The sequence below is a fragment of the Astatotilapia calliptera genome, chromosome 15 (genome assembly GCF_964374335.1).
Source record: "Astatotilapia calliptera chromosome 15, fAstCal68.1, whole genome shotgun sequence".
Classification (NCBI taxonomy): domain Eukaryota; kingdom Metazoa; phylum Chordata; class Actinopteri; order Cichliformes; family Cichlidae; genus Astatotilapia; species Astatotilapia calliptera.
The window spans coordinates 14,613,565-14,627,518 of NC_137436.1; the positions used below are offsets into that span (position 1 = coordinate 14,613,565).

At 39.9% G+C, this 13,954-nt stretch overlaps 2 protein-coding genes across 2 annotated transcripts; one reads left to right on the forward strand and one right to left on the reverse strand.

The window, feature by feature from the left end:
• The first annotated feature begins 1,692 nt into the window (after positions 1–1,692).
• Positions 1,693–5,474, forward strand: LOC113006635 (uncharacterized). Its single transcript, XM_080289804.1, has 7 exons — positions 1,693–1,864; positions 2,117–2,196; positions 2,838–2,992; positions 3,112–3,170; positions 3,260–3,349; positions 4,230–4,319; positions 4,411–5,474. Exons 1-7 carry the CDS (start codon positions 1,862–1,864, stop codon positions 4,459–4,461), a joined length of 528 nt encoding a protein of 175 aa, XP_080145930.1. The 5' UTR covers positions 1,693–1,861; the 3' UTR covers positions 4,462–5,474.
• Positions 5,285–12,315, reverse strand: rd3 (retinal degeneration 3, GUCY2D regulator). The gene is made up of 3 exons (XM_026142708.2): positions 12,084–12,315; positions 10,159–10,467; positions 5,285–6,483 (listed from the first exon to the last, which is right to left on the reverse strand). The coding sequence occupies exons 2-3, from the start codon at positions 10,452–10,454 to the stop codon at positions 6,117–6,119; spliced, it is 663 nt and encodes a 220-aa protein (XP_025998493.1). The 5' UTR covers positions 10,455–10,467; positions 12,084–12,315; the 3' UTR covers positions 5,285–6,116.
• Between the last annotated feature and the right edge of the window lie 1,639 nt (positions 12,316–13,954).

Below are 13,954 nucleotides of genomic sequence, written 5' to 3' on the forward strand. Positions count from 1 at the left end.
TGCATAATCTGACTCTTCGATGGGTGCATGGCTCAATTATAACTGCAATTTCTCCGTTTCTTATTGATTTCTTTGATGGATCGCCATGAAATTTTGTTCAGACATCCATCACTCATCACTGGACCTGCAATACACACAATATACATGAGCTCTGCAGAGCCCACTACATGAGCTGAATTATTCGTATTAGAGACAACTAAACAAACAAACATCTGAAAATAAATGCATGGAAATTTTTATTAGGGGTCACAGAAGAAGATCATCTTCTTCAATCTCACCTTATCCATAGTACCTTCCTCTGTCACACAAAACCCTCTACGTGTGTCTTTGTTAGCGCCACCACCTCCAAACCAACTATCATAGCAGGTCTCACTTTTTATGAAACTTCCCCTTCACTCCTGCCACTATCCTTCTTTTGCAAATCACTACTAATACTCATCTCCACCTACTCCACAATGTCTGCGTGCTCTTCTTGCTTGGGATGGTTGACCCCAGGTATTTAAATTCATCCACCTTCGCTCTTACTCCTCCTTTCTTCTTCACCTTCCCATTCACGCACGCATTCTATCTCACTTCTTCTGACTTTCATTGCTCTTCTCTACAGAGCATAAGTCCACCTCTCCAGGCTTTCTTCCAACTACTTTGTACTCTCACTATAGATCACAGTGTCGTCTCCTGCCTGACCTCATCTGTCACCCTGTCTATCACCACTGCAAACAAAAAGGGATTCAGAGCCGATTTTTGATGCAATCACACCTCCACCTTGAACCCATATGTTACTCCTACTGCACATCTCACCACTGCGTTGCTGTCCTCATGCAGTGTGGGATGAACACAGCGTTTGTGTGGGACAAAGAGAGACACGTTCACAATGCTGGGATGTTGTGAAATATATAATATAGAATGCAACTTTTTTAACATTCTTACTAAGGAAATATAATAATAATAATAATAATAATAATAATAATAATAATAATAATAATAATAATAATAATAATAATAATAATATGATAAAAGAAGGTCAAGTTTATTCTCATTTATCACTTGTGATAGTTGCTGTATTCGAATATAGCTGCTTTTCTCACTGGTAACAGTCTTGGTAGTTTGGCATACCTGTTTTAAACAAATTATGACTCAGACATATTATGTCAATTCACATTATATTTTCTCCTGTGCAAAATTGAAATACATGTCTAGCAGGAGAAAAAATGACCAAAGATTTTCAATGATATTCATCAAAATCTGCAAAGCTGTAGCTTGCAACCTTCTTTAGTGCACATAGCATTTTCTTGATTTTATTTTATTCATCTAATTAGAATAAAAAGCCTTCTTTTCACATACACTGCGTAAAAAGGCGAATTTTAGATGTATCTCCCACAGGACCTGTTAAAATGTGGAACACTCTCTCAAGATATGGGAGAGGAGGACAAGGAATAAAAATATACTTGTCTGCCATTCCTGTTTTCTAATGAAGCATCACAGTTCCTCTCTTGTTAACCTATCATAAGCTTTCTCTAGACCACTTATTGATTAAATTATATTCAAAACTCCTTCTCTTTATTTAAATATAATAGTATAGTAGTATGTTTTCATCGAGCAAACACAAGCAGTACGAATACTCTGCAATGAATAATATCTCTGTCGCCACTGGGGGGCGCTGTGATAGCTTTCGGTTCTTCTCGCGCCTTTGTTTTGAAAGTAGCTTGTACCGGTGCATCATGGGATACAAAATGTTTCCTAAGGTAGCTAACTAGTGCTAATTTACCGGAGATAACTGGTTATAAACTCACAGTTTACGCCTTCTTAAATTTTTTGTAGATAGAAAATATTAATATAATTTTAACTGCACCCAACTGTCGCTATGGTGAGTACAAAAGCTCAGGTTTAATAGCTTATAGCGGGTTTTTTTTTTAGCTGTAGCTCTGTAAACGTAGCACTGTGCAACGTTTTTGTATATCCATATCTCCGTATTTTTCCATTTATTTGGGGTTTTGTTATTCGTAGCTTTGCCAGCTTATCCAGGAGCTTTAAAGGGTGACCTGTTTCTTGTCACACACAAAACCCGCACATATACACACACGCAACACAAGCAATAATGATTTCTCTGCGTTTGCAGTCGGCAGAAGCGGACTGTAGAGTGTCCACCTCCTCCAGCTCCAGGAAGGATGAAAGGAAAAGATCCAGAAGCACAGGCAAGTTTCCCCCCAGTGCTTACCGGTTGCGCTTTCATTTTATTTATTTTTATTAGAGTTAACAGCCGAAGACACGTGACGTTACGGCTGGACATAGATAAATAAATGAATAGATACTTAATTGATCTCAAGGGAAATTATAGCAGCCGACAGTGTAAAACAGTGTCTCATGTTGGTGACTGGGGATCAAAGAGTGGACTGATTGTTGCTGAGAAGAAGGAAAACTGACTGTTAAATTAGTGTTTACCTATTATGTTTACTAGTAGAATAGTAGATGCAACATATCGCTCCAAATCTATTAAAAATTTGACTGAAAGTCTTCATTTTTTGTGAAGATATAGCAGCAAAAATACATAAAAAAGACTGAGTTCACATTAGCAGAAAAACAATAAAACAGGACACATTTCCTTTATGTTTCACTGCACCTAGAGCTATATAAATGCTTAAAAATAGTAAAAACCAGAGTACAAACTATGTTTGTGTATGTCATATTCAAAATTACACCTTAGTAACCAATTATACTACCTTCCAGACACTGTCAGTCAAGGGAAATGATGAATGGCTGCATTTGTAATTTTGTAAATATGGCTTACGTTAGTTTATTGTGTAATTACATTTTTGTTTTGCCCCTTTTTTTTCAGGAAGAGAAAAAAGGAGGCGGAAACGCAGCCGTAGCAGATCTTCCTCATCATCCTCTTCCAGCTCATCATCATCGTCTTCGTCTGCATCGTCATCTTCATCGTCATCTTCGGGTTCTTCACGGTCATCCAGCCGAAGTCGCAGCAGCTCTAGCAGTAGTGGTAAGTGTGCACTAAATGTCTGAAATGTATCTAAAGAGTCTTTTTTTTCCTGAAGTTTCTCATCACAGTGCTGATATCTGTTTGGATTCAGCTTAGTGTGTTATTTCTGTTCCTGTTAGACTCTCGCAGTAAATCCAGAAAACAGTCCAAGAAAAGGAGAAAGGAGAAACATAAAAAAGTAATTTACTGTTCATTTGTTAGCTTATATTGCCAAAGAATTTTTAAGCCCCAAGAAAACTGAATTATGCTTTTTTCTTTTCTCTCCAGAAAGGGAAGAAAGAGAAACGGTCTAAACGTAAGAAAGAAAAGAAGTCAAAAGGAGAGGAGGACAGCTCAGGACCTGTGCAGATCTCCAAGGTAGGAAAACATTCAGCAAAAACCTTTACATGTTTCTGTTAGACGAGTGTGTTATATTGGTGCATTATATCATGTAAATATATTCATGCATTTGCAAACATTTCTTTCACAGGAAGAATAGAGTGATTCATTTTTAAGATTACGGACTAGCACTTTAATCATTAGGTGTTCTCACAATGGCCAAAGATGAATTATAGAATAAGTCTATTCATCTTTATTCTTAGAATAAAACATGCAACAATTTCTACTCATCCTCCTCATCTTTGAGGTGGGAATAACAAAGCACACAAGCACCTGTCCAAATGAAGCTCGCCTCACCATAAAGTCCCCTCCAAAATCCTATAGACCATAAAGGACTTCTAATATCAAAACCATCCATAATAGGTGGTAATATTCTTCATTTTACAACTTTGTTTTTAAAGAGTTCTGACTCCAGCCTGGCTAATATGACAGGCATTTTAAAGTCAGAACACCCAAACGTTTTATTCTTTAATTGTTTTGATCCATATTTCTTCATACTGTTAATGCGGGTGTGCATCTTCGCGTTTTCCGACATTTTTATTCCATCCTTAACTTGGCTTTTATTTTGAAAATTGACCTCATTCTTTATTCTTTTCCTGTACCTGACTTCCTGCCATCCTCATACGCCATGTGCAGCTTCCATGCATAATAAACCCAGTGCTGTGTTAAGCATCACAGAACAAACAGCTGTTTCTGGGGCATGCTGTGGTGCATTTCTTCAAATTGCAAGTGTTGTCTTGAGTACAGTCTGTGTTTGCATTGATATTGGAATGTGATAGTGCCTGTCTGGCATTTTCCTGGGATTAGTTAGAAGTTGAACTGATAAGATTCTTTAAAATTAAATGTGTTTTTCTTTCAGTATTTGAAGGACAGGAAAAAGGGCAAATACAGCATGATTTCAGGGAAGAAGATAAAGATGAAAGTAAAGAAATCAAAGAAAGACAAACAGGTAAGCAATCAGATGTGCCTTTTTGTAGTTTATAGATTGTTTGTTTGGTTTTTTTTTTCACTTGTCTTATGTGTGCTTTGTTTTCTTACAGCGAGACAAAAATCGAGCAGAGCTTCTGGAGTTCTTGAACTCTACCCTGTAATCCCGCTGTGAACACCGGTCCTGTTTGTCAGGCCCAGACACCTCAGCAGATCTCAGGAAAAAATAAAAGCAGAGTTTTCTGAGAAGGAAAAGATGACTGTAAATTGAGTTGCCACAGAGAGGCAGCAGCAACGTTGCCGGAGTGCAGGAGGAGATATTTCTGTGGGCAAAACAAGAAGCAGTCACACCGCAGGCTCATGATGTACGCGGTGTTATTATTAAGCAGTTGGGTAAGGTCATCTGTGGTCCACCAGATGGAAATAAAGTTGCTCACCTGCCTCTGACTTCTCAGATTTGCTCGCAGTTTGTCATCTCTTTCAAAAAAAGAACTCCCTAATTAGGTCGCAACATACCATTTCACAAAATACAGAATTCATTCAGTAATTGGTTCAGAAAAGATATGGGCTTAGATCTATATGTGTCTTCCATGTGTGAAGCTGGCTCCAACATTACCCACAGTGTATCTCAGCCACCGGCAGCCTGGTCGGAGTCTCACGTAGCAACAAAAAGAGGACTGATCAAGTCACACCCTCTGATTTTCTTTTTTAATAAACCTGATTTAAAGATTTGAAAACAGACTTTGCTGTTCTTCTTTCAGCTCTTAGTTACTTTCCCCATTCATAGCAGTCTTTCTACATTTAGAAAGGTTTCGTACGTTCATTTTCTGCTTGTAGCTGATGAGAATTGCGGTTGCAAAAGTGCAAGTCTGATTGTGTGTTGAAATAAGTTTTTAACATGTATATTATGTTAAAAATGCGAATCGACTCTGTATTGTTGAATTATTATAGTAAGTCTTATTCATAACCATTTATTCTCTCATGAACAATGTTTCAAAATCAGTTATTTTTATTGTATTGACATATAAAAACACAGACACTGTCAGTTCCTCTTGTATGGAGATAATGTCAAGATGTTTATGGATGATGGATGAAACCTTTTATGTATTGCTGAATAATGGTGGGTGACAAATGGAGCAGAAACAGCAATTAAAGTGCGTCAAAGCTTTTACTTTGATCTGACAGCCTTTGATGATTAATTCCTCTTCCCCCAACCCCTCCCCTCCAACATCCTCTTGCAAATAAAGAGCACAGGAAGAGAGCTTTCAGTTCACCGACCTTGGATGATGAATTATGTTCCTGGGTCCTTCTGTGCAGTTCAGGAGGGAACGTGTGACTCACCTTCTCATTGGATTAAGTCATTTGTTTTAAGACTGTTTTCCTTCTATACAAAAACTGTATGAACAAAATTTATAGCCCAGCCCTGCCTGTGTAGTCTGACCTAGCACCAAGTTTCTCCTCCCAATAAACAGCAGTTTAAATTAGATTAATTTCCCTATTAGGCTACATTAAAAAGCCCTCAGTGCTTAGATGCCAAATCTCTGCAAAATGAAAGAGGCATCACTTCAAGTAGTGATAATCTCATGAAAATTCTTTCAAGTACGGAAAAATATTTAAAATATGATAAACTAGAAAAAAGACACTTCAGATAAGAGAGTAAAGCAGGGTCAAATGCTGATTGGTACTGTACTGTAAAACCAGGCGGACAGATGGACTCATCCTCTCTCCTGGTGCAAAAGTGGACACTGCTACAAAGCATTAGTCCTACTGAAACGTCATTATCATCATCATCACCATCTCTGTCCCGTGAACTCCCGCATCAAACAATCTTACTGCTGCCGGTTCCTTTGTATCTAAAGTCAGGCATGCTCCACACTCTCTGCATCTTCTCGTCCTTGTCCATCCCTCTCTCCACGTCCTCTGACACGGTTTTGAGGTCGCTTAGACCCGCCCCTTCAGCTGCAGCAGTGGTCAGGCCCACTGTGCTTCCAAACGGGTTGATCTTGATCCGCGATCTAAAGTTCATGAGGGAAACGCTCATGGCACGTTTGTTGTTCCACTGGCGAGCAAGTCGCTCCGCCTCCTGCTCCTCCTTCAGGTGATCCAGAGCCTCCATGAGGACAGAGCGAAACAGACCAGAAACTTCATGCACTTCGGGCTCATTGGCCTGCATGGCCTCCCTGAACCTGTGCAAAGAAATGAAACAGTGATTGTGTGGTTGTCAGTGCGATGGTTTTGTAATTGGCTTTTTTCTTTTGGTTGTTTTGTGCACCCTTTCTACAAAAAGACGCCATTAAAAATGTTTTTCATTTAAAAAATATGAACATTATTAGCAATTAGCTTCTAACTAACTCATACAACAAGTTTGAATCATTTAGAGTCACATTTCCCACCTCTATATACTTGTTAGGTTCAGATGCTTGTAAACAAAAACATCAAATCAGCTAATCGCACGGAAGCAGCTCAGTGCATTTAGGAATGGAGACTTCATAGAGACGACCTGCTGAAGCTCAAACTGAACATCAAAAGGGGCAAAAGAAAGGAGATTTGCTACAAGACAGACTGGTCTAAGTATTTCAGAAACTGCTAATCTGCTGGGATTTTCCCGCACAACTATCTAACAAGCAGATTTATTAGATGAAATCTGAGCATTGTGAGATAACAAATGGTGGAACCTAGGTTTTTTGTCTTGTGTCCTTAATGAGTCCAGTGGAGTGACAGCAGATGCCTTTTAATACAAACGTGCTCACATTATAACACCTGCTTGCTCTTCTAGCTGTGAATCACTTGAGATCCTCAAAGCAGGACTGTCTATATATATGCTTTGCTTTTTTTTTCTTTTCTTTTTTAAGTAAAGTGCACGTGTGAAAGCGACTATGGTCAAATGATCTGATAAAAGGATGCTGGTCAGAACTAACGCTGGAACTGCAGTCAGTTAATGAGCATCATTATCTACTAGCAAATTCTGTGTTTCTTTTGTCGGTACGTTCGATAAATGAAATCTTTCACACGTCCCATGACATGTAATGCTCAGAGCCATCTTAACCTGCCTGTAACAGATGAGGATCCACGTGATGGCAAATGTTCCTCCTCTGCCAACAAGTGCCTGAGGCCCTAACAAACCTTTAAATAGAAAACCTGGGAACCAGTTGCTCAGTAAGTACTTCAAACTGACTCATAATTGGCCTTTTGATCAACTCATGCTAGCTCAGATTTAGCATCTCTGATGTTGCTTTTATGATTCCAAAAATAGAATTTTAGAAATACAGTAAAATATTCCTATTAAGGATACAATTTAGTTTGGCAAGAAATTTTAAAAGAAACGGAAATCCATCCTTAGGGCTTCATATGTCATGATCCTGGGCTGACTTCTCAACCCTAGTAATCTCACTCAATTATAATAAATACTAGTTAAATGTATTATCTAAGGTAAGATGTTCAAAAACGTGTTATTAATGTGTTTGGCTGGCACAAAACTTTTCTTTTCGGTTGTAAAACAGATTAAAAATTAACCAACTTTACCAATAGAGTCAATCAGTTTCATTTTATGTATGAAATTGAGTAAGTTTAATATAAATTTAAAGATGACACTTTTAACAATTCCACAGAAATCAGACTCACCAGACAGAATATCTAACCTAAAACTGCTTGTTTAAAAAAAAAAAAAAACAACACTTATTTTGGGGCGGGGGGATCTCCCAGTTGCCCTGTGGCAGCTGGAACAGGCCCCAGTCTCCCTTCTAACTTGAACTGGACAAAAATGGATGAATAAATGCAATTTTACTTTGTTAAATACACTTTATAGTAAGACAGCTGAGTACTTTGCCAACATGAGGCAAACTGAGATTGTAAAAACATGGTAATCTTGGTCCCTGCTGTGTTGGTGACTTCCACTTACCATTTAGCACCTCACCTCTTACTCACATTAACGCTGTTAAACTCTAACAAGGCACCTGGAGCCTCTGCAGCTTTCTACGAACAGACGCTAAGATGAGTTCAGGAAGTCTCTGTCGGAGATTAAATGGCTTTGAATGCACCAGAGCATTAAAGTCACGCGTCAAATAATAATAATAATAATGGATACTTTATTGATCCCCATGGGGAAATTACTTGTTTTTCTCTGCATTTGACCCATTCACTCAGTGAAGCAGTGGGCAGCCCACTAAGCAGGCGCCCGGGGAGCAGTGTGTAGGGACGGTACCTTGCTCAGGGGTACCTCAGGGTAGCCGTTAAGTGGATTCGAACCGCCGACCTTCCGATCATGGGGCGACCACTTTACCTACTGAGCTATCCCTGCCCATGACGGAGAAGCTGGCCATCTTATCAGTTTGCCTCACAAAACCTTCCCCTGGTCTGTGCCAAAGAAGACGCTTAAGTGTGTCTCGTAAAAGTGTTAACACAAACAGAATTAGGGAGGGGTTATAGTTGGTTACAGACACAGACCAGTAGCCATTCCTGTTATAAGTTTTTGAAGACCACCAGAGTGCCTCGTGCCTAGTTGATGCAATGTAGTCTCAAACTGTCACAAAAGATTTTGTTGTCTTAAAAGGAATCAACACAGTCAGCGACAATACTCAGGTCAGTGTGGATTTTAAATGATACTCAGTTGGTACTAAAGGGTCTAAACTGTGCCAAAAAATAAGCCTCATGCATTACACCACCAGGAGTTTAAACACTGATACAAGGAAAGATGAAACTATGCTTTCTGACCCTACTATCTGAATAATGTACCAGAAATCAGGACAGGAGTGGCACTCAATGTGGTCTTCTGCTGCTGTAGCCCACCTGCTTCAAGGTTTAGCGTGATGAATAACAAGGTGTATTCAGCATGGTTGCATAACCATCAGCTTGAAGTCCAATCATTCTCCTCTGAACTGCCGTTCACTGGATATTTTGTCTATCCAGTTTAAATATCTCCACTCTGATGCTCAATTTGAACTTCAGCAGGTTGTCTTGAACATGTCTACCTTTCTAAATGCATGAAGTGTCCAGTGGGTGTGTCTATAAATACCTGAGCGGGAAAAATTAAAAAAAAGGCCAGATCCAACTTAGCCTCTAGTACTTAGGAAGCATGCTAACACAGCAGTCCCCAACCCCCCGGGCCATGTGAGTCGTTTGGTACCGGCAGAGAGTTGAGGCTCGGGTGTGAAATTTATGTTTTTTAGGGTTTTATCGGTTTTTATCGTTGCTGTTCCCCCACTGTCTGTTATGAATAAATCTTCTTTTTTTGGTACCGGTTCTGGTTTTATTTTGTTATTTATCCGCAGCACCTTACAGGCCAGTCCGTGAAAATATTGTCGGACATAAACTGGTCCGTGGTGCAAAAAAGGTTGAAGACCGCTGTGCTAACACACAAAACCAAAATAGCAGTAAACTTTGTACCACATTGGCTTGTTAGCATTGCCATGTTGGTTATGGGTATTGTTACAAAAAATAAATACAATTATATATTTAAATACATTCTTACAACATTGGTGATCTTATCTTTCAACTCGAAGCACAAATCTTTTTCTAATAAATAAAGCTAAGGTTAGCATGCTTGCTAGCTAAATAGCTTTATTTATTCATTGCACTGTGTGAATGTATGTGATTGTGCTGTCATTATTATCCAGTGTTAAATAATGTGTCAATAAATTTAATCTCTGAGTTCTTTTTTTCTTCTTCTTCTTCTTAGAGAATAGAAGCTAACTTGTAGCTATCCTCATTCATTTCATAAGTAGTCATGAGATAGTAGCTCTGAAGTCAAACTGTCTTCACATTTAACAAAATTAAAGTAGATTTTTGTCGACAAGGAAACAATATGGTATGCTGCTAAACTGCTATAGTGATTTTCATCTCACGCCTACTCACTATCACCTTACTTGAGTATGACCAGCCCACAACAGGATGGGGGCACCTTGGCACAGAGGTCCTCCAGGCCAAGCCTCTCGCCTGTACTGATGTTGTAGGTGGACCGGGGCGTGCTGGCTAGCCAGCTGTAGTCGACCCCAGTCTTTGTGCGTCGGTACTCGTTCTCCCTCTCTCGCTGCTGCTTCTCAGACTCCTTCAGCTGCCAGCTGAACTCGAGCATCAGGGTGTCGGTGACCACGTCGGCCGGGTCCCGGCGGGGAGTCCGGTAATACGGCTCGTTCCAGCTGAACCAGGAGGCCATGGCCATCCTTCACTGTTCACTGATGAGGGGAAATGACAACCAGACTTCAAGTTTATTTCTGAAAGGCTGTGTCTGTGAGAACAGAGCATTCATTCAAACAGGGAACAAAGTCAAAATCAGCCTAATCCCAGATTAGCTGAACTGAGCCCACATCAGCTGACGACTCAGCTGACGCTCTTTTATGCATCCAATTGGCAATACAGGTTGCGCTATTTAATCTGCATTAACCTGCCAGTTCCTGGACATCTGCAAGCCACTTTGCAACCCACCTCTGTTGCCTGCTCTGCTCTGTGAACATTTTCGCTTCTGCTGTCCCAGAGCCACACTGCCAAACTTGAATTATAGCAGATGGAAATAACATTCTTATTCTCAATCGAGTGATAAATAAATAAATAAATAATGTGTTTAGAAAGAGACACGCTTGAAATGTTTAATTAGAATCTGTGGATGTTTGAAAATGGTACCAATAAAACATAACAGACAGCACAGAGTTGACCTGCAACGAGTTTTAATGAACATTCATTTTGTAAAACAAAGCATCCTCTGAAGTGTGTTCGATATCTGCATATTTTTCAAAAAGACAACATCCACCATGCTGCGTCGGCTCTTTGTTCTGCAGGTGTCATATCCGCTCCAAAGGATCTCTATTCAAGCCCATCAATAGTGGGCCTTTTGTTAGCTTGTATTAAAAAGCACAGCTGTGCAGGCCACTGATTCATGTGTCGTGAGTCATTATTCAGGATTTTAAAGCATTGATTTTACATGATGGGACTTTGGCACCTTTTTTTTCTAAATGAAAAACACTGTTTCCGATTCACAGCTTTAAAGCTTACAAATCTAAGTCCCATTTTTAGTGGTTTTTCTAGTATAGCTGTTGTTTTCAGCATGACCAGCCCCTTTAATGCTTGACCACAGTGTTTTTATGGTAGGTTAATCTATTTACATGCTGGAGGTATCTTCTGGGCCACATCAGTTGTACATGCGCCTCCAGGTGCTGTGGCTACAATAAAACATGCGCTGAGAAAAGGTTTCACAACAGAGCGATGGAGTGAGATTACAGCCATACCTCGACCCCAAGTGTCCAGCACTTTAACCCCTAAAAATGGAGCAAGTAAAATAGTCACTGCATCAGTATGTTTTACATCAGGAAGGATAAAGGCTGCATTTTTCAATCTATCAAGTAATCTGAACACAAAACAATCTGATAGCATCTTCTTTTTAATCAGAAGTCCAAAATATTAAACTTGCTAGGAAGTAAAGTCAGAAAAAATAAAAATAAAAATAGGTGAGTCTTTTAAAGAGAAATGACATAAACTAAAACCACAAAATAACCAAGCATTGAAAGACCTGTAATCTCAGGTTGTTTTTGTAATATTTGTTAATAAATGACCTAAAAGATCACTGGATTTCCAGCCATTGTCAATTAATTTCTCTGTCAATAGCAACCATTTAAACTGACCACTCCTTTCAGCCCTGAATTGGAGACTGGTCTGCTGCTCTCTTTCAGGACTCCAAATCTGAGTGATTTCTTATTTATAAGTGGCGTGAATACCAGAAAAAAAATACATGCTTTCTTGAAGTCAGTTTTTTCAGCCTTTATTTTGAACCAGCTTGTTGCTTCAAAGAATGCCTTACCTCTTCCTTGTTTCTGAAGTTTTCTTTGGTCTCCACAAGATATAAAATCACCGTAGAGCCGGACAGTAAAAGTCCTCAGAAAGCAGAAGAGCTGGGTGGATGTCGAAGAGACTGGCTGAATGAAACGCAGAGAGAAGAGAGGAGAAATGGTTTTTCTCTCGCCTCCTCTTCCATCCTCTCTCAGCATTATCGCCACCTCTCGCTCTCCCCTCCTCCTCCCAGGAGCCTCTCTGGCCTGCCTTTACTTGTTGCAGGAGGTTGGGGGCACCATCTCCAATGGGAGCCGTTGGATCATGGCCCCTGATGAAGTGCTTATGTAGCTCTTTACGATCCGCCGTTGCCATAGAGACACTTGTAAGCCTATTTGTCCACAATAAGCTCCATCAGCTGAAAAGGGAGCCTGAGAGCGATGAAGAGGCAGATAAACAGGACAGAGTGGGTTGAGCAGCGAGAAGGAAAGAGGAAGACAAATCAAAGAATGTTGTTCGGAGGACAGTGTTAGTGGCGTGGGAGCTCGGCGGTGCACGGACAACACATGCGGGAGGTCATCCTGTGTAAATGAACAAATTAACTTCCCACAGATAATGGGAGTCACTGGGTTACAGTGGATGGTCCTGAATTTTTGGAGGGGAGGAAATGTGCTAATTACAGGAGGAAATGTTTGTCAGTGTGTGTGATGCACAGGATAGAGTCCAGACTTAATGTGCAGTTGTTGTGTAGGAGGAAATCAAGGTTTGTTGGCTTATTCTGTGTGTAGGTGTGAGTAGCAGCAGCAGCAGCAGCAGCAACAGCAACAGCAGCTAACCTCTGACAGTTTCCTTCTGTGCATTCTCACTCCAACCTTAAAATCCTCATCACCCTTCCATTACAGCACAACACCATCCTCCTCTTTAGCGATACACCGCTAAATAAAATGCTGGATGAACCGCGACCTCTGTTTAGTCACTGCAGAAGAATCCATTACTGAGAATGCTCACTAAGTAAAACAAGAGAAACATTTATATTCACTGCTGCATCTTCTAATGATAACATGGTGACACCAATATAAAAAGAAATAAAATAAAAGCTCTAAATGTGTCACAATATTTATGGTTCATAAAAATATTGCAGCAAACAATTCAAGCAGGTCTGAAAAGTACTCTTTTTTCACAGTGACATGACAGTAAGTTGGCGTAAACAATACTCACTGTGAATACATGCATTACTACATCTATTATTTCTTGCTATTACAACAGAAACAGGGGATTGAATTTAGAAAGTGTTGTGTCCTAAGTGCCTGGCTAAATGTAAAAAAAAAATTGTAATCATGTTGAGGAACTATTGAGGAAGTCAAAAATCAAAAAATCAAAAGATTATGTAGTTAACATTTCCCATTTACTTACCTGTCATTGTATACACTTTATCTATCTCATATCCAGAATCATCAGTTAGCCCAGCATGGATGTCTTTGAACTATGGGAGGACACGAGAGCATCTGGAGGAAACATGCAGGCACAAGGATAACGTACAGGCTGCACACAGAAAGGGCCCTCGAGTTGGTAGTGCTAACCACTATACAGCTGCTGTAGTGATGCCAGCCATGAAAACTCAAAATGTATTCATAAGAATCCTGTGGGCAACACTTGGCAATGGTGGGGAGGAAGAACTCCCTTTGAACAGGCTTCAGGCAGAACACAGATTATAGAGAGACTGTTAACAATAAATCACAGCTTAAGCTAATATCGTATCAAGGGATAGCATTTCCCATCATGCCATGAGGCTTAAAGATAAAGATGAGATGGTTTAGCAAGCTGCACCCAAAGACCATATGGGTGCATTACACAGTCCCAGGGGCCTGCTAATGAGCAAGATCCAAATAAAATCCTAGAATT

Coding starts and splice junctions, on each gene's coding strand:
- rd3 (XM_026142708.2), bottom strand. CDS start 10,454: ATGGCCATGGCCTCCTGGTTCAGCTGGAACGAGCCGTATTACCGGACT. Junction 6,484..10,158: donor TGTGGGCTGGTCATACTCAA/GTAAGGTGATAG, acceptor TTCTTTGCACAG/GTTCAGGGAGGCCATGCAGG.
- LOC113006635 (XM_080289804.1), top strand. Junction 2,197..2,837: donor AGATCCAGAAGCACAGGCAA/GTTTCCCCCCAG, acceptor TTTTTCAGGAAG/AGAAAAAAGGAGGCGGAAAC. Junction 3,350..4,229: donor GACCTGTGCAGATCTCCAAG/GTAGGAAAACAT, acceptor TTTTTCTTTCAG/TATTTGAAGGACAGGAAAAA.